Raw genomic sequence first — 24,718 nt, forward strand, 5'->3', positions numbered from 1 at the left:
CTTCCCCCCCCCCCCCCCCCCCCCCCCCCCCCCCCCCCCCCCCGCGCAGCAACCGTGTGCATCCCGAGTAGGACTATCTTCTTGGGGCTCTTCTCCTCCCCAGCCCCAGGCTAGGTCCTGGGAGAACAGAGCCCCGGTGGCTTCCTTCTCATCGTGCGTACACCCACCACCTAGCTGGCACACGCTGACACTCAATGTCTGCCCAGTCGATAACCAAATGACTATCATTAAGCGCCTGTTAGTCAGCTCAATAGTCACAAATACTCCCCAAAGACGGCGCCTATTTGAAAATACATCCCAGGCACTGTTTTTCTACCCTCCTTCCCATGCTTCTTTGGAGGGATGCGAAAGGGTCGGATGCTTCTGCAAACCTGTCTCCATGAGGAGCCATCTTGCCCTTCTCTGGCTCTCACCTGGGATGGATTCACCCAACCGCCTGAGCTTCGCACCTGGGGCACCCGCCTCGCCCACTTTTCTTCCTATGAGCCATGAGCTTTCACAGCCATCGGAATGTCTGCTGGAAGCACAGAGGGTCGCCCCAGCTCTCTGCGGCGTAACCTCACCAGGACATGCAGATCAAAACATTTAAAAATCTGTTCAATTCTGTCTTTGGTTGTGTCCCCACGGCTCTTGCAACAACCTCGGGTCATAGCCAAGGCCAGTCCCCGGGCCGGAGGAGCAGAGCTGAGTGCCCTCCTCAGCGCTAAGTCGTTCGCGATTCCTGGGCCGGCTGCCGGGCCGGGGTGTGCACCGAGCGCGCTCCCAAGCTGTCCGGGCCCTGGGAATTTCTGGGCGCCGGGCGCCCACCCCTCGGCCGCGGCTCCGGCCCCGGAGAGCCAGGCGGCACGGCGCCGGCATGCTAAGTGGGCCGCACTGGGCGCCTTTGTTCCCCGCGCCTCTCAGGACCGCTTCCCTCTGCATCTTAATGGGCTTCTCGCCCCACCCGCTCCGCGCCCCGGCCCCGGCCTCCGCGCTGCGTCCCGGACACCCGCGCGCCGGCCGGTCCGGCCCCCGCCCAGACCCGCGCGGGGCCGGCCCGAGCACCTGCGCCCGCCGCGCCCCCCACCCCCACCCCGGGGGGCCCGCTGCCCGCGGCGCAAGTCTCGCGGTGCTACGGCCCGGCGGGGAGCGGCGGCCCGCGCCCCCCGCCGCGCGACAAAGGCCGGCCCGGGAGGCGGGGGCGGGGCGGGGCGGCGGCGGCGGGGGGAGCGGAGGCAGCGCCCGCCCGCGCCGTCCTTTGTGTGGCGGCGGCGGCGGCGCCTGGGCCCGCCCGCCCTCCGGGGCCCGGCTCCGCGCCGCGCTCCGCCCCGCCCGGCCTCCCGGCAAGATGGCAACCCCGGCGGCGGTCAACCCTCCGGGTGAGTAGCGGCCGCGCCCGCCCGCAGGCCCGGCCGGGGCCCCGCGCGCACCGGGGACGGTGCCGGGGCGGGGGTGGGGGACAGGCGCGCACCGGGGCCCGCGCGTCGCAGCATCAGCACCGGCCCCGCGGGCGGCGGACGCGGGCCTCGCGGCCCCCGGAAGCGCAGCGCCGGCCCGCGACCCCCTCGGCTTCCGAGAACAGCCGCCCAGGGCTTCCCCATCGCGAGCCGCCGCCCGTTCGCGCCCCGGGCCCCGCGGCGTCTCCGGCGGCGGTTGGGGCGGCGGGAGGGCACCGCGCGGGCGCGGGGAAAAGTTTGGAGCCGCGATTCAACAGGGTGGCCCGGGGTGGAAGTCGCGTCTTCCCCCGCGCGGCCCGCCCCCGAGCGCCGGTCCCCTGCGCCCCCCTGTCCCCGCGCCGCGCCCTGGTCCTCGGTGGGCACCGGCGCCCGGCCCGCAGCCCCGCGGCCGCCGGAGCATCCCCGCCCGGTCCGGCTCGTGCCCGCTGCCTCCGCGGGCGGACTCGCCCTCAGGGTGCGGTCCGCGACCCCCGTGCGCGCCCAGCAGATCTGGGACGGGTGACTGGGTCATGACGAGTGGGCGTGTGTACCTGTTCGGGAAGGGGAGCAGGGAGTTCTGTTTCCGGCGGGGAGAGTGCCCTCCCTGAGGGGCGCCCCAGAATGGGAAGGGGGGGACACCGGGGCTGGCGGCTGTCAAGTTTTGGGTGCTGCGTGCTGACAGCTACCATCCCGCCTTGGTGCTTACTAAGCCCCTGAGGAGGATGCTGGCGGCAGTCAGACCAGGCCAGCCCTCCGGGAATTCCCAGTGCCGAAAGGTCCGTGTGTTAGAGATTCAGGGGTGTGTGTGTGTGTGTGTGTGTGTGCCTAGTAAAGAAGAAAGTACGGGTCATCAGAGTTAGGAGTAAAGGGTCCCCTCCATCTTTGGCAGGGGAAAGCTTCTGGAATTGAGACTTTTCCCAGCCCACCTTGGTGGGACTGGAGGGTTTGCACGTGTGGAGCTGGGGGCCGATGATCCTTGCAGGTGGAGGGGACAGCTCGAGGGCCAGATGCACACTGGGTAGGTTTCAGTGAGTACGCGGGGCGTTGGGGTTCCAGGAGGGGGCAGTGGGATTTCACTGACTTGTTTGTCTTTGAGGGACACTTTGAGGAGTGTGGACCCCCCTCCCCCATCCCGCAACACACACATTAAGGAGTCCTCAGTGGTATTGAACGAGGAAGTCGAGGAAGTCGCATGATCACTTCTTCAGGAAGGCGGACTTCTAGATAACATCGGAAGGCACGAGCCTGGAGGCAGGAAGGCGGACTTCTAGATAACCTCGGAAGGCGCGAGCCTGGAGGCAGGGAGGCTGGTCGAAATGAGGCCCATTGTCGGAGGGAGGGTGGTGAGATGTCCAGGACCCAGCTCTGGACAGAGAGGAACAGCACCCTTGGGCAGGTGGGGGCAGGGCTGGACTGGGTACAGCTCAGATGTGGGTAAGGGTAAAGGGGCAGGCCCTGGAGACACAGAGGTGGGGAGTCGGAGGCGTTCCAAGGAAGGAGGCTCCGTGAGAGACACGGGGAGTCTTGGCGCTCAGATCGGGAGCTGGTGGTCCCAAACGGCGAGAGGAGCGTGGGCCGTGTGGACACAGCTGCTCCTGTTGGCTGGTTCCCGGAGTCTGTGGCTTCAACCTGGTCGGCTGCTGGAAAATCAATAGCAAACTGATGGACTTCAGTGTTATGACATTAAAAAAAAAAAAAAGCAAAGGCAGTTAACGAAGGTACTGTAGAGGCTTACATTGGAAAGAGGAGCAAAGTCAGAGCAGGCGTATACCCAGCATATCCACACGCGGAACCCCTTACAGCACACTTGGAAGGGGGTCCAACCCATACACTGTTCCAGAGGCGCCTGGACTCAGTCAGGGCAGCTGCCTGGCTTGGCGGGGCCGGGCCCCCGAGTGCCTGCGCCTGGGTGGGTGGGAGACTCTCCTGCCGCAGGTGTGGGTCGTCTTGGGTGGGAGCCCGAGACGGGAGTCTCCCGAAAGGGAGACTGCAGATTGGACTGGCTATAGAGGCAGGGCCCCTAAGCCTGTTGCCCCAGGCCACTGCCCCATATGCTTCTTTGAACACTGCCCCCTCTTCCTGCCTCTCCCCTTCCCCGGGATGTTGTTGCTTTGCAAAGGGTAAGAGCTTGGTAAACACAGGCAAATGCACCAGGAGGCACTGAGATTTATTTGTGCTGCTCCTATGTGCCCAAGGTCCAAAGGCCACAGCCTGCCGCCTCTGCCCCCCTGCCCACTAGTTCCGCTTTCCCAGCCCAGGGCTGCCCGCCGGCAGACCCCTGTGCTGGTAGCTGTCTCCGTAAGGCATGGGGAGGGCACTCTGGATCCGCGATGCTGGATGGAGCTGGAGTCTTCCCATTCTCCGGGTGTTCAGGTGATAGGACCCCCATTTAAACCTCTGATTTGCCCCTCGCAGATCTCCTGTTTGGGTTTCAGGTCCGGATTCTAGCAGCTCCTTGGGGGAGCTGTGGTCTCTGACGAGAGAAAGGCTGGGCTCCCCCGAGTTCTCCTGGCTTGTGCCCCCCCGCCCCCATCTGGGTGTCCAGTTGTGCCTGACCCCTCCCGGCTCCAGGCCCTACACGGCTCACTGATTCTCCCTGTTCTCTCTGGCCGGGGTCGACCTCTGTGCCCTAGACCAAGGGATGGTGTTCTAGAATCTTCTGTTGCGTTTGTGCATTGTTTGTTTCACTCCCTCTTTGGGTGATATTTAAGCATTTCTGATTTATATGGAATAGTTTGGATTCGCTTCATGCATGGACGGTTATCCTTAACCAAAACGGCACAGGGGACAAGGGGGCGGCCTTTCCGGTGCCTGCGCTCCACCGTCATCTTTTGTAGCAGAAGCAGGAGGGTCTCAGGTACAGTGAGACCCAAGAGCATCGGGAATTCGGCACCATCAGGCCGCTCCCTGCAACGAGCGTTTACAGGGAGTTAAGGAGGCTTGCTTGCACACGGAAAAGGGATCGAAAGGTATGATTTCAGAGACTTAGAATTTCTACTTTTTTCCTGAAATCCATGACTAGACTTCTTTTCCCTCCGTGTTCCTGGTCTTTGGAATTGAGTGTATGGTATGGGAAGGTCGTCCTCAGGGCAAACAGCTATAGGCGGAGGGACGTTTGGGTCGGTTCAACAGAGGCATCGAACACTTCAGACGCACCAAGCACTGCTCTGGGTTTGGGCCAGGGTGAAGGTGAGGAAGGATTCTCTTGGACCTCTGAGAGTTCCGAGGCTAACAGGAGGCACAAGGAAACTGACTTTGTAACAAACAGTAGCATGAAGTGCGTGCTGGACAGGTGTGCTGTGTGATGCTGGAAATACACACAGAGCCCTGTGGGCACTGGCTTCTGAAACCGGGAGTTTAGAGTGGAGAGAGCTTGTCCTACAGAGAACATAGGGTCATTCCAGGCTCGGGTTTGTGGGCAGACGGGGGAAGGCACGGGCTGTCCTCCGGTGGCTGTCCTCGCAGTGCTCCTGGGGACCCAGAGGGACGCCCAGGGATGTGGTGGACTCAGAGCTCCGAGGGACGCCCGTGGAGCTTGTGGGGGGCCCTGTGGCCCTGCCCAACCCCCTGCCCCAGGACGGAGGAGCGCCCAACCAAGCATACCCTGGAAGCCCAATTTCTTTACATATTGCATTTCACGGAACTCACGGGCCCATCAGTTACGAGACACATTGCTATTGTAGGAACCCCGGAGGGAAAGAAAGCTCTGCAGCTCAGCCCAGACTCTCGGTCAGTTACGTAAGGTGCGTCTCAGGTTGGTTTAAAAATGTGCGTTTAGAATCAGTCAAGTACTGTGCATTAAGAGAAAAGTTCATTTTGCTGCTGGGCCATCCACATGTGAAAACTGTGGTCTTCTTTTTTTAAAAATGCATTTAAATTCAATTAATTAACATACAGTGTTGGTCTGCTTTTCAGTAAAGAATCCTTTTAAGGTTGATCTTGTAGCCATGTGCCATGAAGCTGGCGATGCACTGACAGCCCATTGGCTTCTGCCCCGGGAAAGGAGTGATGTCTGAGAAAGAGGCTGGTCTGTCCCTCAGCCAGTATTTATTGAGCAACTACTATGTGCCAGGTGCTGAGAGCTCGGTTGTGGGTGGTCAGCGGTGCAAAACCAGGACCGCCCTGACCGCTGAGCTCCTTGCTGCCCGTGGGCACACGCAGCCGTAAGAATCCCACAGATGTGTTAGTTGTAAGATTGTTAACAGTGTGAAGAAATGGAGGAGGTTTGAGGCTTGCCCCTTGGAGGGGAAACCTTTTTTAAAATTCTTTATTAACGTTTGATTGTATTGCTTTCCCGTTTGGATGGCCCCACAGAGAGCAAACTTCCTATCGATCACCAGGTATCGAATCAGAGCGCTCTGATATGACAGTTTCTACAAAACAAGCTAAAGGACATTCTATCCTGGGTCCCTAGGCGGTCACGGTTTTTAAGAGTTGGGTGCATTCATCGAGGTGTCCTGGGGTCGCTGGTTATCTTGCACAGGCAGTCAGAGCTGTGTGCTTCGCACGGAAGTTGTTGCTGCTCCCATGCTCCCAGATGTTTTGTAGGTGAGAGCAGGTGGGCATGGGGCCCCGGGGGGCCCGGGGGAGGCGCTGGGTATCTGATCTGTATTGTAGCAGAGGTTCCGTAAGGTAGTCCTTGGGGGTCAGGGGGCCAGCGCTCGCTGTTGGCTGCAGGGATGGGATGCCTTCTGCCGCGGGGGCAGACGCATCTGGAAGCGGAGGAGGTATACATGGACAGAGTAGGTGAGGACGATGTAATGAGATGCCTTACGAGGTTATATTCCAGGTTGAGATTAAATGTATTTGATGTTCTTTTTTTGTGGTCGAGTATAGTTGATACACAACATTGTGGGAGTTCCAGGCCTGTCACCTAATGATTCTGCGGCACATGGTGCGCCCTGCTGGGCTCAACCCAAGTGTGGCTACCACCTGTCGTCGCTCAGCGCGGCCGGGATCCCGCCGACTGCGTTCCCTGTGCTGTTCCTTTCATTCCCGGGACTGACTCATCCTGTACCCGGAAGCCCGGACCTCCCACTCCCCTTCCCGCATTTTGCCTGTCCCCTGACTCCCTTCCCATCTGGTGACCAGTTTGTCCTCTGTGTTTGTGAGTTTTTTGGTTCATGGTTTGGTCTTCTAGCTCTCACCTGTAAGTGGAATCGTGCAGTGTTTGTCTTTCCCCGTCCGACTTGTGTCACTTAGCAGAATGCCCTCTAGGTCCTTTTGTGTCCTTGCAGATGACAAGGCCTCATTCTTTTCTTCGGCCGAGTCCTGCTCGGTTGCGTGTATGCGTGCGTACATGCCACAGCTTCATCCGTGCGTCTGTCCACGGACACTTAAGTTGCCTCCTTGTCTAGGCTACTGTAGATCCTGCTGCCGAGAACACAGAGTTACATGTATCCTTTTGAATTCGTTTCTGTTTTCTTTGGGTAACTGCCTGGGGTGGAATTGCGGGATCGTAGGGTAATTCTATTTTCAATCTTTTGGAGGACGTCCTATGGTGTTCTCCAGAGCCGCTGCTCCCACTTGCTACCCCAGCAACAGTGCACGAGGGTCCCCTTTCCCCGCATCCTCGCCAGCACTCGTGGTTCCTGCTGTTACTGATCTGAGCCCTTCTGACTGGGCGAGGTGGGACCTCTCTGTGGTTTCCACCTGCCTTTCCCCGATGCTGAGGGATGTGGGGTGTCTTCTCGGGTGTCTGCTGGCCATCTGCGTGTCTTGTTTGGAGACGTGTCTGTTCAGGTCCTCTGCACATTTTTAAATCCAATTATTTGTTGTTTGATGTTGAATCGTGTATGTTCTCTCTGCATTTTAGATATTAGCGCTTTATCAGCTGTGTCATCGGCAAATATTTCCTTCCTTCCGCAGGCTGCCTTTCCGATTTGCTGACTGTTTCCTTCTCTGTACAGAAGCATTTTATCTCGATGAAGTCCCACCAGTTCATTTTTGCTCGTGTTTCCCCTGCCTGAGGAGATGTAGCTAGAAAAATGTTGCAATGGCCGATGTCCAAGATGACTGCCCACTTCTCCTTTTAGGAGTTGTGTGGTTTCAGGTCCCGCGTTTAGGTCTTTCTTCCATTTTGAGTTGAGTTTTGTGCGTGCTGTACGAGGGGCCCATTTTCGTTCTTCCGTACGTGGCTGTCCAGTTTCCCGGCACCATGTGTTGAAGAGACTAGACTGTCTTCGGTCTTCATCTCTTGAGGAGGCAACCTGGGCGCTGCGGTCTGGGAGATGAAGGGCTCCCAGAGGGAAGGCCGTGGAGTGGGTCGGACTTTAGGTGCAGTAGAAGGCCGCCACGGGGTCCGAAGCCAGGGAGGGACGTGCTCTGCCCTGTGTGTCACCGTGCTGTCCCCGGCTGCTGTGTGGGGAGCAGATTGGAAGGCAGGACGTGAGGCAAGGCTCCAGCTCGAGGTTGCTGATGTGGCCCGGCCGGCAGGGGAGACGGAGAGAAGTAGGAGAAGGTAAGATAGACGTTGGGGCTGGCAAGCCGCGCGGAACAGCGCCGGGGCACCAGGCTCGTCCTCGTCCGTCGCAGCGGGGCTGCCTCCCCATGTAGCCACCCGCAGCTGCTCTGTCTTTGGGCAGAGCTGTCAGGACTCTGTGGCAGGGGGTGGGAGAGGGCGAGAGGAAGAGGAGGCGTGGGGGAGGTCCCCGCTGTCCGTCCCGACGCCTGCGTGGTGGGAGGCGGCAGGAAGGTGGAGACACATGGGGCCGGGGGGCGTGCTTGAGACTTCAGCATTGGACACAAGTTGGGGTGCCCCCGGGACACGGGGCTGGAGCTGTCGGGGAGGCAGTGGCCACCTGGCCCCAGGGACCTGGGCTGCAAAATGAACACACGGGGAAGGATGTCAACTAGCCTTTCCCCAGCTCTGCCGAGTGCTTTTCCTGGGGGGAGTGAGACCCCAGAGGACAGAACAGTGGAGCTGAAGCACCTTGGTCCCCGGCGGCACCCCCACTCACCGCTTCACTGTGGGTCTGCGCTGACTCTCCCTCACCTGCCTAGGGACATCCTTTCTGCCTCTCTTCCTCTTGCCCTAAGGTCATGTCTGTACGGGGCTGTAAGGTCAGGAGCCCGCCCTGGCGTGGTCCGGCGGCGCACGGCTGTGCATGGAGACATGGGCCTTTCAGACAGAGGCTGTGGGGCGGTCATTGCGCGGGGCAGGCTGGCGGACGCGGACGCACACAGAGCTTCCTGTGAGTGAATACTAACTGTCTCCCGCCTCTGGCCCAACCTCTGCATCCGAGGGCTTTTGCTGACACCCATCCCAGTTCACCTGTCTCTCCTGCCCACGCCACCGCTCCCCCCCCCCCCCAGGAGTGTTTCCTTGTCCAACAGTGGTTTCTTCTGGTCTCAGCTTGGATTCTTACTCAGCTGGGGGACATGGGGGGCCTTTCCCGACGCCTCGATCCAGATAAAGCTGCCTGCACGGGGCCCTGTGGGTGGACTTCACCTCCGGAGCGCTTCGCCTCACTGGGAATGAGATGGTAAATTGTGTAGTCATTGGTGGACACCTGGGTCTCTTGCTGGCCTGGAAGCCCCACGGGGGAGGGGGGGATGCCTTTCTCATTGTGCAACCCCAGCACCTGTCATGTCGCGTCTGGTCTAGTGGGTATCCAGGAAGGTGGCTGCATGGGAGCCTGGGTGCCTGGGTGCCTGGGTGACTGGTATGAATGCCTGGGTACCTGTGTATGTGGATGCGTGGTGGGTATATGAACGCATGGGTGTCTGGGTGCATATGTGCATGGGTGCCAGGGAATTATGTCACAGCTTTGTATGTGGCTACCTGTACATGCCTGCCTTGAAGACAAGAAAGCAAGGCTGCAGGCAGTGTATTTGCAGGTCTCTGAAACAGGAGGCCAGAGCCGTCTAATTTAGATTCTGGTCTTTATTTGTGGGAACTGATTTTGATCTGTAAATCCTACCAGGGTAGTCTCTCCCCAAACCAGTTCTTCCAGACTTTATCTCATTATAAAGGAAGCTTGGAGAAGCACAAATCTTATCATCCTCCCCAGGAGGGGAGGTCAGACTGGTCATAACCTGGCCACCAGCTGGGGGTAGCAGAAGACCTGTCCCCACTAGGTCCCTTATTAGAGTCCCATGAGGGTACTCCTGGAAGGGGTCCTCCCCTCCCTGCCTTCTGTGTGCGGAACCACGGATGGGGCTTGTATAGTGACCGGCCACTGCAGATAAGGTGCACTTGGGACTGGCCAGAGCCAGGGGCAGCTTCATTTCTGTTCAAAGGACCACTCCACCAACCCCCCACTGGCGGCTGCCACGGTTGCAGCAGTCAGAGGCCGGAGCCCTGGGCCGATAAGGAGCCTCGGGCTTTCCACACTGCAACAGCTTGACCATTTTCCAGGCAAATCCACAAACAAGCGAGAATGTTCGCAAGAAAGTGGTTCCCATATTTGTGCATTGTACAGAAAGAGGAGGCATCTTCTCTCACTCTGGTCGTGCTGGGAGAGTGGCCAGGCAGAGCCGCAGGGTCCCCTAGCCCCCGCTGACTGGCCCCCTTCTGTCGCCCTCATAGCGGCCCCTCCCCCGAGGCCAGCAGTATACCTGCTCGTTCTAAACGAAACAGCTGGCAAATGTCCAGAAGCGAGGGTAGCTCCACCACCCACCGCGAGCATCCCTGCGTGTGTCATTGCAGACTTTCCCCCGGAGCAGCGCGTGCAGAGCCCGGGCGTCCTTGGGTCGTGTCGTCCTCCTGTCTTGGTGGCCGGGTCACTGTGGTCTTCGTGTCAGTGCCCTGCCCGTGTCCGTTCGCTCAGCCTCTCCTGTTGGGGGGCATTTGGTGCACTTTTCCGTTTGCCTGAGTCCCCCACAACAGGGTCACAGCTGTCCCCAGAGATAAAGAGGTCGTGACATGATTCCTTGTCTCCCTTACCTTAACGTCCTGGGAGAGAATTGACCCGTCTGGTGGGTTTCTGTGTTTGCATTAACACCTGGTTTATGCAGAGCTTAAACCCGAGGCTCAGCCCAGCTCCGAGACCTGCCTGGGGCCCCTGCTGTGTAAGTGGGGGAGCAGGACGTGGGCCCCTTGCCACGTCACCTCTCCTACGTGGCCTTCTCCCCGTGGAAGGGGCCGGTAACTGTCCTAGAAGGCCTCGATCACTGCCAAGTGTCCACACACGCACCTGGACGGAAGGACCCGTTTCCAACCAGACTGGCCGGCTGCCGGCGCCCGGGCTAGGAGAGCTCCCAGCAGGGTGGGGGCTGTTGTCCCTTCGCCCACGCGTCATGGCTTAGATGGTTGGTGGCCGTCACTCCAGCTTCAGACGCAGGGTCAGGAGGTTTTAGTGACTGAGGGAAAGTGTGTTCTATTTGGTCCCTCCTGCACTGGGCCCCTCTCTACCCAGGCCCCGGAGGCAAAGACAGGCTTGTTTGGTACAGCCGGGGAGGACCCCCCGGAGGGCCCCAGGGGTGCTGTGTGGAAAAAGCCACTGAAGCTGGTAAGTGACCGAAGGGAGGCAGGAGAGCGATGTGGCCGCTCTGTAGGACCTCAGCTAATGAGCGGAGTTCCGGACTCCCAGGCACCAGGAGGCCTGAAGTTGATTCATGCCCCCACTTTTTAAAAAAGATTTTATTTATTCATTTGACAGAGTGATGGAGAGAGAGCACGAGCGGGGGCAGGGGCAGCAAGCAGACGGAGAGGGAGAAGCAGACCCCCCGTGGAGTGGGAGCCCGATGTGGGACTCAATCCCAGGACCCGGCATCATGACCTGAGCCAAAGGCAGTCGCTTAACGACGGAGCCCCCCAGGCGCCCCACCTCCCTTGTTTTAAATTCATGGTACGCGGATGATACTCTGTCTCCTCTTGGAGGGGCCTCTGACTGGGCTGTGTGGCAGAGCACCGGGGAGGCTGGCATGGGGGGACAGAGGCATGTCCACATGCCTCTGGAGGGCTTCCTGGTTGTCCCAGCCCTGGGGTGGGGGTGCCCTTGGCGGGGGTGGGGATGCTGCCTAACCTCTTGCAGGCATGGGGCAGCCCCCCGACAACAAAGACTTCTCCAGACCCGGATGGCCCTGGTGCCCAGGTCGGGAAGCCCTGGTCTGTGCGGATGGGCCTGCTTGTCACCTCTGGGCCGTGGCAACTGGAAAGGGGACTCAGAAGGTCTGTGGGACGCATGGCTGGCAGAGAAGAAAGGGGCTGGCTCTCGCGACCACTGCCCAGTGTAAGAAAACCCAGCAGCCAGAAGGATGAGACGGCCCCCTTCAGATCATCACAACATCCATGAAGAAAGTTGATTTAAATGTGAAATAACGGAACGGCAGGAATTTTTTATTATTATTTTTAGAACAGCGTTGATGTTCCTGTCCCATCAGCAGTTTGAGATGAGGCGTAGTCTGGAGTCATTTGCTGTAATTTGATATGCTTGATGGAGTCCAGGCCCCCCAAAGGATAAAATGAATGAATGTGATCAAGGCTCACAGCTGTGTTCTCTCCTTTTGAAAGCATTTCGCACCAGAAAACTTCCAGCGCGGCTCAGGCAGCCTTCCCCCAGTGCCTCCGCCCCCGCCCGGAGGGTGCCGTGTCCCATGCCGGGGGGGTAGCGGGATGCTGAGCGCAACAGGCCGGCTGTGTGCGTGGCCAGCGGCTTCTGGACCGCTCTCGAGAGCAGGTGTTTTCGGGACAGGTTTATGCAAGTGGCCGACAGCGCGCTGGGGGCCGAGGGCACGCAGACCCCCGCCGGCTCCTCTGACGGGCAGAGAAGGATGGTGAAGGGGTGGGCTTGGGGCAGAGGGCTCCGTCTGGGACAGGAGCCTGTGCCTTTCCCTGACGTCGGCCTCCAGCTGCCTGCCCGGCGTATCTGTCTGTGCGTCCCCGAGGCTCTGCCAAGCCTGTACCTCCTCTACCTCCTCCTCCCCCTCGGTCCCCGGTGGTCATGAGTCTCCATCCACTGGCCAGAGCCAGACACTAATTATTTCAATTGCCTAGCCACCTAATTAAACAAATACTCATTTGCATGCCACCCGTGCGCTCGCAGTGGCCTGCAGAGCCAGGCGCGGTTTTTTCGCTTCTCCGGAGCTCACCGTGTGGTCGGGGAGTTGGCCGCTTGTGAAACGATCCCATGTGTGAGGCTCTCCACAAAATAAGGAGTAGGAAAGAAAGGAGTCTTTGTTTTGGAGGCAACAGGCGGCTTCCGAAATGTCGTGAGCAGGGTGTGATGTGACCCAAGCAGTGTTCTGGAAAGCTCTCTCCGGCCGCGGCATCTGCCATCTGGGTGAAGGACACCAGCGGCAAAGCCGTGTGGGCAGTCCAGGTGGGGGATGGGCGCAGCCTGCTCCGGGACATGCGCCGTGGACATGGGGGGATACGGGGGGACGCTGGGGTAGGTTAGGAGTGAAGCCGACTGAGCCAATGATGGGCTGGACGTAGAGGATGTGGGGGCGGGAGCAGCCGGGTTCCTGATGCGCCCCGGGTGTGTGTGTGGGGGGGCAGTTAGGGCACCACCTCCCAAGGCAGCAGACGCGGATGAGGTCCGGAAATTTGGGGGTATTTGGGGGGAAGTGGCGGGGGAGCACGTTTGCTCTCGGACGTGTGGAGCTCGAAACACCCAGGTGATGCGGGGATTTGCCAGAAACCTTAGAGTTTCATTTCCGTTCAGTTTCATTTCTGTTCCAGTTGGAACCTTTTGTTTTTTTTAAACCCCAGTGACCCCTGTCCCTCGCACAAAGCCTGGCACATAATTAGTGCTTAATACATATTTCTTGAGTGGATGACCGAACCAGTGTCCCCTGTCTCCCGGATGACAAGCCAATGAAGAGTTATGCCGTCACCTGAGACCCACAGGCATGACATTCCTCAGGGAACGCACAGCTGCCTTCCCGTTCCTGGAGAGACTAAAAGTGGCCTTATCTCGAGGACAGCCAGACCTCCAAGGTCCCCAGACCCTGCTCCCAGCATGCAGAAATTCGTTATGTCCTCTCTACTCCCTGCGTCCACAAACCTGAAAGCACAGAATCAGTCGTGCCTCACCTTCCCAGGGCCGCTCGCTCTGCCCACGCGTCCTGTCCCCGTGCTTTCATAAAAGCACCCTTTTTGCACCACATTCGTCTCAAGACCGAGGCACTTGGTGACCCCACATCACTAGGAGTAAGGACATTCTCTCGCATAGCGACAGTCTGCGACCCGAATCAAAACGTCGGCGCTAATATGACAGCGACGCCCGGCCACGGACCTTCCCCGTGTTGTCAGAGCAGTGTTCTTCAGAGCTGGAAACATCGTTCGCCTGCCCCTGGGGTTAAGCCAGAGTTGCAGATTGTATTTAGTTGTGGTGTCTCTCTCTTTGTATGGTTTTCTAACGGAATGAAGCACAGTGTAACAATGTTACTTTAGCCTCAGTCAGGTGCACACGGGCTCACGCTCGTCCCTGCGCCGCACCTGACATCACCGCGGCCGCTTTATCTAAAATTGGGCGTTCGTACCTCTTCATAACCTTTGGTTCATGTCACCCCCCCAACCACCACTTTGTTCCTTGTATTTAAGAAATCTGGTTTTGTTGTTTTTGTGGTTTATTCGTTTGTTTTATTTCTTGTATTCCACACGTGAGTGAGATCATGTGGCGTCTGTCTATGTCCGTCGGACGCACTCCGCTTTGCGCGCTGCCCTCCAGGTCGTCGTCGCGATGCCCTCGGCCTCCCCCTCAGTGCTGGAATCATTTCTCAGAGGCCTCTTTTGGTCTTGTTCTGTCTTTTCTTGTCCTTTGGTGGCCTTCACGTTGTGGCCTAGGGCAGGTCAGTCATTTGGTGAAATATCCCTTTGTTTCCTTTTGTTTGGTGTGGCCGCAGGGTGGCGTGGGCGTGGTGCTTTTTAAAATTTTTTATCAAAAATGCCACCAAAGGGACCTTGTGTCACACGACTACTTTTAGCAGTTGTCGCTCCGAAGGGGGTCTCTGGGTGGATGAGTCAGGGTCCCGGGCAGACAAGGCTGAGGACGGGGCCGAGCGGCTTCCGACGACCCTCCTGGTATGTTTACTGAGCCTCATCTCTGGGCTCTGCACACCGTTCACGGGAGGTTCCAGAGACTCCTCGGTGAGTACGGGTCCCAGGGGAGTTTTAAAAAATACTGGAAGGCTAATACTATCCTAAACTAAATATCTACTTCATTTGACAAAATAATTGTCATCTAACTGTAAGAATGATTATGTCTGTAACAAAGTCAACAGGGATTTGAAGTGTTTAATTACCAACTTTCCCGACATACAAATTGAAAAGCTTTTCAGGTAAGTTGCTCAGGTGGAATGCCTGAAACGCACTGCAATTAGCAGCCAGATCTTCCTGCAGACGGCAATGAGCGTGAGACTCGTCCTGGCCTCCGTTGCTGGTGCACAGCCGGCTTCCGTGTGTGTTGGCATCCGCGTTAAGGAAGTTAATTTGCCCCTCCTTTGTCCCACTTAAAACCAAGTTGGTATTTGACTGAGACTTTGTAAAGACCTCGTGACTTAAAAACCAGAACAATTTTGGGTGTAATTTGCCTAAAGGAGCTTGCTGCGTTTTCGGAAGTCTGAGAATTCCTTCCTCACCTTCTCTCTCTCTCTCTCTCTCTCTCTCTCCCTCCTCCCTTCTTTCACATGCCACCCCCTCTCCTCCTCTTGTCAGAGACCCAAGAGCCAGTCGGGGGGATGTTGGGACCAGCCCAGTAGTTCCTGGTGGCTCACCTCGCTGGGCAGGTGTGTAAGATCCCAGTGCACGGGAGTGACGTGAACGCAGTTTGCTAGGAGGCAGTGCAGACGAGGGCCTCTGCTTACCCATCTGTAAAATGGGGCAGCTACTTTATTGCATGCCATGGGGTCTGTTCCATGTGCTCCAGGTTCGGAGGGGAACAAGATACCCCCTTGCACTGGAAGCGGGCTTGGGGTACCCGGCCCGTGGCTTTTAGCGCCGCCGCTCCCAGACATGGGAAACTCGATGGTTTGTGGTGAGGACTGGAGGGTTGTGTGTCCTAGTGTTCGCGGCGGCACCAGTTCTCACTGTTGCTGTTCCTGCCGGTGCTACCGTGGCATGGAGTGTGACCAGGGCTCCGAAGGGAAGCAGGAAGAACTTGGGGAGCCCACAAGCAGGTGTGCTTACGGAAGAAGGCGGCGCTTGTGAGGAAGCCTCATGGCCCGCGGCCCTCCCAGGCTGTCGGGGGGCTCTCGCGTGCACGCAGCTCCTCCTGCCTGTCTCGTCTCTGGGAACGCGGGCCCCGCCTCTGCTGTCCCCGCCGCTCACAGCCAGCACCCCTCCCTGACACGGCTGCACTCCTGTCCTGTTGGGAGTGCCCTCCTCCCCCGTCCTCCCCACCCGCTGCCTTCCAGCACGGTTTGGCCCCCACGTGCAGACCAGCCATGCTGTCTCCTCCCTGTCCTCGCTGGCAGGGGGGTGGGGGGTGGGAGAGGGGGCCATCGCCCAAGCACACTGTCCCTCCCAGCCTCTCCCATGCCCTGGACAGACCAGGACGGGGCCGGCCCGACTCTGGGCCTGGAGCTCGGCCTTGCACATGGCGGCTCGGTGCCTCCTTCTCCTTCCAGCTGTTTAACTGGCCCCACGACCATCGGGTTTGTGCACTTCGTGGACAAGCGAGAAGTTAGGACTTGCCTTCATCTGTTCAGCGGGTCTGTCACCTGTCTGTCCAGTGTCGATCACGGGGCTTAGATGCTGGGACGCACTGTTAGAAAGGACGGCGGGGTCTGTGCCTTTGAGCACGTACGTCCGGTCTGCTGGAGGGCAGCGTCTGCCCGGGGTCATGGAGCGAAAGGTGCCGGTGCGGAAACGCTCTCTTGCTGCGGCGGGGCAGTTAGGCCTGTCCCCCACAAGGTGGCGCCGCCACACAGGCCCTGCCCCGGCTCTGCTTGCTTCAGCTTCTCCGCTGGTTAACGGAGCGCTGCCCCTCTGGCCCCTCCTAGGCCCCCTGTCAGCAGGTGACCTTTGCGGTCCGACCAGCTGCCAGGTGCTGCTGGTGCTCCGGGCTCCTGGACCACCCTGCATGCCACAGAGGCAGCGGCAGCCAAGCCCAACGCCCACTCACCCCTGCTTCGGGTCCATGGTCTCTGGGGGTCTTCCCGATGGCCGGGGCTCAGTAGCCCCATCTCTCAGCCGGCGGCTGCTGAAGCCGCTCTGAGGCCCGGCGCACCCCCTTTCCGCGGTCGTCACCCTGGCTCTCCCGGGCCGCTGCGGGAGGAGGGCGCTGGGCGAGCGAGCCGGCTGTCCCGGGAGGGGGAGGGATAGTGTTAGGTGGGACCAGGGAGGCCCCCTGCGCCCTCGGACACCCCGCCTTCTCTCTGTGGGCTTTTCCTCATCTGTACAGTGAAGGGTTGGTCTGTGGGGTGGGGGTTTGTGTCCTTCTCTGTTCTGGGTGTCGATGGGCCCTTTCGACTAGCGTCTCTGACTCTCAGGGCTGAATACTTAAAAAAAAAAAACCTAAATTCTTTCTCTTACTTCTCTCTTTCTAGAAATTGTTAGCTGGATGCAGATTTCTCAGAATGGTCCCCTGTCTCCTCCCCCACGCCCCAACTCCTTGATCGCGTTGGGGAGACGTAGATTTCTTTAGAAAATAGACCGCTCGTTTCTTTTCCCAGAGGAAATGCTCGTTGGTCGGCCTCTGGGATTGGGCCATTGTCACTGTCGTCGACGGGGTGTCGGGAGGAAGGGAGAGACGGGGCGGGCGGGAGTCCGGTGTGTCATCGTCAGCTGGAAAACGGTGACTTTCCAAAGAAGCATTTAGGCTAATCTTCTCTTTTAAAAGAAGAGGATTCTCTAATTGAGTAGAACCAGAGATGCCCGACTGTACGACCGTATTCATTCTCCTATTTACAGCTTGAAAAAAGGGACTGAAAGGTTTGAAAATTAAAGGATTGCCCGTGGTCTGTCAGGCTCATGTGCAGGCCGAGAAAGCCATGGTCACCGTGTTAAAGTCAGTAAAATTAGAATTAATATCAAAACAGCGAACTGCTGTTCAGTAGCTGATACGAATTTCTCATGATGCTTGAGCACAGGCCCCATCTTACTGCATTTTTTTCCTCATCAAATTAAATCTGCCTTGTCCCTCCCGGCTCGGCTCTTAGAACCTCCCATCTCATCTTTCCTGGGCGAGATGCACCTTTTCCCTGGGGTCATTTACCACCCTTTGGGCCTTCCCTAGCTCAGAGGCACCAGGAAGGGGCCTGAGATGTTGAGTCAGTTGTGGATCTTCATGAGACGCTCGTCCCCCAGGGGTGCTCAGGAGCCCCGTGGAGGCAGCCGGCCGGCCAGCTGTCGTTAAATCCAAGTGGGCTGTTGGGAAGTTATAGCGTTGAAAAATAAACAAATTCAGGGAGTCAATGGACGGATTTAATAGCTACTAAACACAGATGAATGGAGAATTAATGAATTAGAAAGTGGAATGAGAGAAATTGCAGAGCATTTAGCACAGAGACAGAGTGAGGACGCACGGGTGCACGGCCACGAGACAGAAGTGAGGCCTCCTACTTTCGTGGGCACTGTGGAGCTCCGGTCAGAGACGGCAGCGCAGACAGGGCCACCGGGGGTCGGGTCATTTTCTGGACTGAACGAGCGGCCCTGAGCCTCAGAATCTGGGGCTACAGCGGGTTCCGAGCAAGGTAAATCAGAAGAAATGCAAACCTAAACCGAGTGTAGTGAAAACAGACCGTGGCAAAGACAGAGAGGACCAAGGGAGCACGGGGACTCCACGTGACTCCGAAGGGCTCCCCACAGGAGTGCTGTGCCGGGAGCCGGAGGTGCCCCTCCATCCGTGGCTTGCTCAGATGTGGTGGGCTTCTGTTCCCGTGGCCCCTAAGTGACCCTGTGTACGTGGAGTCCTGATGGCTATGATTCTTTCCCGCCTTCTTCAGTGACGAGGGCATTTCAGCGGCATTTCTGTGGGATGACCTGCAGGACCTTGGCCCTATTTCAGGTCCCCAAGTATATCCACAAGGTTCAAGTGAACTAAGTACTTCTCAGAACGGGACTTTTAGGAGAGAAGAGAGTTCTGTGTATCCGTGCACGGATACAGAAGAGGTGGACATGTGAGTGTGTGACGCCTGTCGTCTTCCTCCTGTGGCCAGGGGAGAGGATGGTTGAGGTCTCTGCTGCTTCTTTATGTAGCTGTGGGTTGCTGGGGGCAGCCAGGCCTCAGAACCGCCGTCCCCGTACTTTCTACTTTGAGCGTAGCCAGAAGAGCGCAGTTGGCTTTAGGGCATCATCTTTGTAGAGTAGAAGGGAGCCCTGGCTGCCACCAGAATTCAGTCTCTCTTGACCTTCTGTCCAGCCCAGCAAACCCCAACTTCTCTATGGTGCCTGTCCCCAAGGCCACTCGGTGGGAGTGGACAGGGCTAAGGGAAGGGAAGACATGGTTGATGCAAGGTTATGGTCATTAGTCACGTGACCGTTCTACCTTGGGGTCCGGGAAGAGGGAAGGGTGTTCCAGTGCTCTTGGCCAGGTTAAATTACCGTGTTGAGGGGAGCATGCTTCCTACAGGGGAATCGACTTTCAACTTGGTCCCGTTGAGCAACAGTGTTAGCCAACCCAGCTACCATGGCAAAGTGCGGTAGACCAGATGGCTCTGGTGACACAAGCTCATTTCCTCCGTTTGGAGTCTGGGAAGTGCAGGATTGAGGTGCGGGCTGGTCTGGTTCCTGGTGCGAGGGCCCCCTCTTGGCATGTGCTGTGTCCGCACAGGTGGGGACAGGGGGACAGGCTCTCTGTTGTTGCCTCTTCTCGTAAGGACACTAATCCCAGCAGGAGCCCTCACTATCAAGCCCTCATCCAAATCTGGTGGCCTCTCGGAGATCCCGCCTCCACGGGCCGTCGTGTCAGGGGTCAGGGTCTTGACATAGAAATTGGAGCGAGGTTGGGGAGGTACACTGCCGTTGACAGCACCGGTGCAAAATTTAGTTTCGTTGGATGTTACTGTGGCGATCCACAGTAACAGTTTGGGCCATAAGGTCATAAACCCGAGAGGAAAAGGTGAGAACAAAGTGTCATCAGGGAGGGGAGCCCACGGGGGTGGCTGGTCAGGACCCAGCCAGGGGGCTCCTTCCCTAAGAAATGGACACGTGTGGCTTTGTCCCTCAGCTACGTGTCTTCTACAGCATGTTTTAAAATTATTTTCTAGTTCACAGCTGACTCTGTATCGGACCATCCCTCTCAGTTCTGAGCTTGAGGACATGCTGAGTGTGGCACCCGATACAGAGTAGACGCCCAGATTCCGTCCGGGAAGGCCGTGGGAGTGCTGTGCCTCTGATGGAAGGAAAGCGAGCTTCTGCCGGCTGAGCAAGTGGGAGGCGGCTCGCCACCTGGTCTGGGGGAGAAACCGAGTCCGGCTTCCCTGTGGAGATGGGAGTTAACTGTGGGAGCTGTGGCACGGTGCGCTAGGGAGTGGAGGACACAGAGTCCGTCTTAGGAAGGCGTGAGCCATTTGTCTTAGGAGTCCCCGTGGTGACACCCGGCCTGCTTGCCACCCGGGGCTTGCTTGATGCACTCTTGGACACACACGGAACTTACAAGGCCCCCCCCCCCTTTTTTTTAACATTTAGGCCGTGTCAGGTCTTGGAACATTCTCGGCCAGTCCCCAGAACCTGCCTCCCTGACAGTTCCCTGTGTTCTTGACTCTGACCTCTGGGGCATCACAGTCTGCGTGTCTCTTTCCTACTTCCTGCCCGTTGACCCCGGGCCCTGCTACCCACTGACCTCTCTGGGGCTCCTGTTAGGGCCATCGCCACCAGCCCATCGTGAACATGGTGGGTGCGGTCCTCGTGTGTGCTCTGTGCACCCGTGGGCCTAGTGCGGGGGCTTACACACCACCGCTGTTTACACAGTAAAGCTGCACGTGTTGGTGATGGTGGTGTTGGTGTTGGTGATGGCGTGTGGTGTTCCTCGTGGGTCAGAGGGCACGAGGCAGGGCTGGGCACTCACGCACTCCATCCACGTCCGCACGTGGACCCCAAGTGTCGCAGGGAAGCTGTCCAGCAGTGTCACCGTCAGTGCTCCTGTGCGTTCGACCTGCTGACAGTTGCTGGGACATTATCTCATGAAGCATGAGGATGCTGCATGACTTACAGACGGACAGAGTCAGACTGTGACTCACCCGGTGTCCTAGGAGTGCGGGGCAGGAGCCCAGAGCTTCTCCTGTGTCCCAGCCACGGTCCCGTGTTCAGCCTGACACCATAGCCGTGCAGGAATGACCTCACTGGCTGAAGTGTCCTTGTCCGATCCGTGTTAATGCTGGGACTGGAGGAGGGCCGGGGTCCCAGGGAGGGGGAGCCTTCCCCTGGGCTCCGTGTCCCACCCCAGATGCATGTGCACACGGCAGACATTTTCGGTTTGATAGGAGGGAGCTCTGTTCTCTTCCAGAAGAGAAAGGCAGAGGACCCCAAAGGAAGCAGAGAGCGACTGTCGATTGCAAGCCAGCGTCCCTTTGCAGACAAACCCAGCTTTCTCTCCAGGTCCCCTCCCCATGGCCATGCCGGTCTCTGGAGCCACCCAGCAGTAATGTTTCTGCGTGGAATGACCCGAACCCTCGGGATTGATTTGTCACCATCTTCACACCGGGAAGTGGGTTGGAAAGATGGAGGGTTCGCTTTTATGCAGTGAGTGTCCCTGGGAGATACTGTCTCTCGGAGCTCAGGGCCTGCGGTCGCAGCTTTCTGGGTAGAGAGCAGGGGAAATGAGCTCGACCGGTGGGGGCGTCAGAACCTACGGGGGTGGCCATGGTCCAACATGACCAGCCCCTGGCCACCCTTTCTCCTCACCTCCAGGGTCCTGACCAGCCCTCTGGTGTAAGAAGCAGAGGCCCCCTGTGCCCCCACAGTTCCTCCTGCCTCTCCTGGTCTCTCCGCTCTTATGGTCACACCCACAAGACATCACCCTGAGAAGGTGGCCACAGGTGCCTCTTCCTTCCCCCCACCCCCAAGCCATTAGGTCTGTCCTTCCCTTAGCACTTCGGGGCTGCTCCCCAAGACTAAAGCCACTGTCCTAGGGACACTGCCCCCCACCCCACCCCCCGCCCAGGCCTTCCGCCTCGATGCCACCACCGTACACAGCCTTCCCAGGCATGCACTAGAGTGAGTGGGATTGGTGCTGTGGCTTCCCCGCTCCCCAGGCCCAGCCAGCCTCTCCTGGTACCTGTCCCCTGCCCCCAGGCCTGGCTGCCCACCCTCTTGAGGACTCCCAGTCTGAGGGAGTCCCACGGAAGACAGCAAGCATCAACCGGTGTCATGTGTCTGGTCCAGCCGGACAGTCCAGTCTGTGGCAGAGCTGCCCAAGGAAAGCTTTTCCTCTCCTGGGAGGTCACTGTGTGTTCCCTCTCGGGACAGCCTTTGAGGACGACGGTGCACCCAAGCCTTCGCCTCTGACAGGTCTGGCACGGCAGCCTCTTCAGATGGCCCGTGGGACGGACTGCAGCCCGGGGGGGAGGGTCTGGCTCGGTGCAGAGCCTGGCCGTGCTCTCCTGGGAGCCCAGCATCCCAGAATGGGTTTTTCTCAGGGTGAAAGTGCAGAGTGGGTTCCCCACAGCTCAGCTCCTGCAGGGCGCGGGCTGGGATGAAATATCCGTGCACCTGCAGCTCTGCTGCGGTCGGCCGGCTGTGTGAGCTCAGCCCCCTGGGCTGCTTCCGGGGCCAGATGCCTGGGCTCCTTGGCAGAGGACAGAGGTTGGCAAATCAGGCCCGATCGGCCACATCTGGCCTGCTCCTTTTTTTCTGTGCCCCACAAACTGGGACATAGTTTCACATTCTTAAATGATGGGTGTTGGAGGGGCATAAAGGAAGGGTCTCTCGTGATTCGGAAATTACGTGACGTTCTAATTCCGATGTTCGTAAACTGGCGCCCAGCTGGGCACGCTCATGCACACGGCATCTGTGGTTGCTGGTGGACAAGAACCACGTGAGTGAGTGGTGGCCACGGAGATCCTGTGGCCTCTGAAGCCTGAAGCAGCCACTCCCTGACCCTCACAGGAAGCACGCTGGCCCCCGCACAGATGCTCCAGGCCGAGGGGACCTGCTGCTGGGGCCGGAGCCTCTGGACACTGAATGACCATCCTGTGAGCTCCAGGAGCCCTGGTCTTCCGCATCCAGAGGGCGAGTCTCACGGTCCCTGAGGGCCTCTGCAGCCCAGGCTTCCCAGGGGCGCCAGGAGCCTCAGCAGTCTCTCCCCCAGGAGCCGCCCATGGCCGTCTTAGAGACCTGGGCCGCGGGCAGAGGTCAGGCCACTGAGGACAAAGCCCAACTGGTCTGTAGCGCCGAAGAGCACAAGAACAGAAAAGAGTTTCCAGAGCCTTCCGTGCGCGCAAGCATTTTTACTATTTTGTATATTTCACAGTTAGAGAGTAATTTGCTGTTTAAAATTGAACGTAAAAATCTCTTTGTCAGATGACGCATGAATACATTCATCAAGGCACACAGTCAGCAAGAAAACCACTTCGTTTCATAGACGGTTTCCGAGAGGACGTTGTATCAGTGGAAAGAAACGTGATTTCCTTAACCGGTTTGTTGTGCAAACGGGGTGTGTTCACGTTTATTTCCCTCCCCTATTCAAGGAAGGCATTTTTACAGAAAGAATTGCATTTCAGGACCGGGGAGGGTCATCTGGTTTTGTTAGGGTTCTCCGGGTGCCCCTGCCCTGGGGCGCCCTAGCAGGGAGTCTGTGGGAGGCCGAGAAGCAAAGCTGCCGTTCCGGGCGCCCCTTACCGCTCCGACGCTGGTGTGCCGTGGGCGGCCGTGTGTGCCCCTGCACCGCCAGAGCCTGAGGCTGAGTCAAGAGGGACAAGCCCAGGGCAGAGGGTGTCGGAGAGAGAGCCGGGCTGAGCAGTGTGTCCGTTCCCTGGTGCTTCTGTGTCTGGGAGAGGCCGGACATAGGTGGGCATCAGAGACGCCAGGGGCAGCTCGGGGCTGGGGGGAGGCAGGGGAGCAGAAGGGACGGATGGAGGGAGGGACCTGGGGCAAACCTGGGTGGGGTGGGCGGGACACAGGTGGGATCCAGGAGGCAGGGACACGGGGGACACGAGAGGAGGAGGCGGCAGGAGGAGCTAGGAGTTAGGGGTGAAGCCAGGAGCTGGGGTGAAGAAAGGTAAAATGTCTCCGCTTCGGGAAGGTGTTTCATGAGTTTCCCGTGAGTCTTGAGCGCAAGGTGTGTGGGGAGGGGTGGGGGTCCCGTGGAAGGTGGGGCAGTCCGAGGCTCCTCCTCCTCTTTTGTTCATTGACCTCTGGGGGATGGCGAGAATCTGACGAGTCGATGTGTGTCAGCCCCTCGGTACCGGGACAGGCACATGGCAGGTGACTCAGAAGCTGTCACTGTGCTGGTAACTTGGAGAAAAGCAGGAAACATTGAGGAATTCAAGCGAAGGTCACAGCATACATTACACCGGGCTAAGTCAGAGGCCATTTCCCGCCCAGACCAGTGGCCACAGGTGCCAAAGGTTTTACACAAAAGCTTGTGTAAAAAGCCCAGCCTCCACGCAGCAGCCCTGAGCTCGGAAGCTACAGAAGCAGGAACGGGCCCGTGGGCAGCTCTTCTCGGAGGGCGTTACTGTGGCCGGAAGGCTGGAGCCCAGGGAGGCTCGAAGAGTGAAACCCAAAACGAAAGGAGCCAATGTCCCAGGCCGCCAGGCTCTGTAACCCGCAGAAGGAGAGAACCGCAGGCGAGAGCTGGGGCCGGGAGGCGGGACGACGGGGTGCACCGGACGAGCAGCTCGCAAGGAAGCGCAGGGTGGAGGCTGGCCGAGGGCAGGGGTGTGTGGCCGGGCAGCACTGGAAACTCACTGTGTGTGAGGACACCTGGGGACTGGGGGCTCCCCGGGAACTGGGCCTCAGTGAGGGCGAGACGTCCCGCTGTCCGGATGAGCCTGGACAGGAACCCAGACCCAGGGGTGCCGGGGGCTCACCCCGCAGGGAGCGGTGCCGCGGCCGGCCCCTCTCTGTGGAGAGGACAGAGCCTCCCGTCCCTGTCACTCCTGGTGCGCAGCAGCCGAGGAGAGACGCAGGGTCACTCCCTGGAGGGACACGCGTGTTCCTGTGGCCACGGGGACCCTTTGTCCCTGCCCGTGAGCTGGCGGCGTGCCCCCGCCTCTCGGAGCCGATTCCCTGTATCTGCCGCGCATCACCTTTGTTTCCCACGTCGTGTTTGTCCCCTTTCCTCTTGTGGGGCCTCCCTCCCCGTCCCGAACCTCTCTGAGGAGCTCCTGCTGTTCCCGCTGTCCTCAGGGACCGCTGAGAGCCACCGCCTTACTGTGGGAGCTCAGGAGCCTGCCGGGACGCCTCCCCTGCCCTCCCCTCCCCTGCCCTCCCCTCCCCTCCCCTGCCCTCCCCTGCCCTCCCTTCCTTGCTT

The 24,718-nt window shown here is 58.8% G+C and overlaps 1 protein-coding gene across 7 annotated transcripts in view; it reads left to right on the plus strand.

Annotated features, from left to right (window-relative positions):
- Positions 1-24,718, plus strand: part of ARNT2 (aryl hydrocarbon receptor nuclear translocator 2) — a 144,069-nt gene that overhangs the window by 1,383 nt on the left and 117,968 nt on the right. The window contains exon 1 of one of the 7 annotated variants that reach the window (XM_059371432.1): positions 1,265-1,358. The exons of 5 other annotated variants lie outside the window; for them this stretch is intronic. In XM_059371432.1, coding sequence (XP_059227415.1) covers positions 1,328-1,358 — 31 coding nt within the window. In that variant the 5' untranslated portion in view covers positions 1,265-1,327. Of the gene's footprint in view, positions 1-1,264; positions 1,359-2,369; positions 2,434-24,718 lie in introns of those variants that run through there. One more of the 7 variants, XM_059371430.1, reaches the window with a different exon arrangement.

The sequence above is a fragment of the Mustela nigripes genome, chromosome 13 (assembly GCF_022355385.1).
Source record: "Mustela nigripes isolate SB6536 chromosome 13, MUSNIG.SB6536, whole genome shotgun sequence".
Lineage (NCBI taxonomy): Eukaryota > Metazoa > Chordata > Mammalia > Carnivora > Mustelidae > Mustela > Mustela nigripes.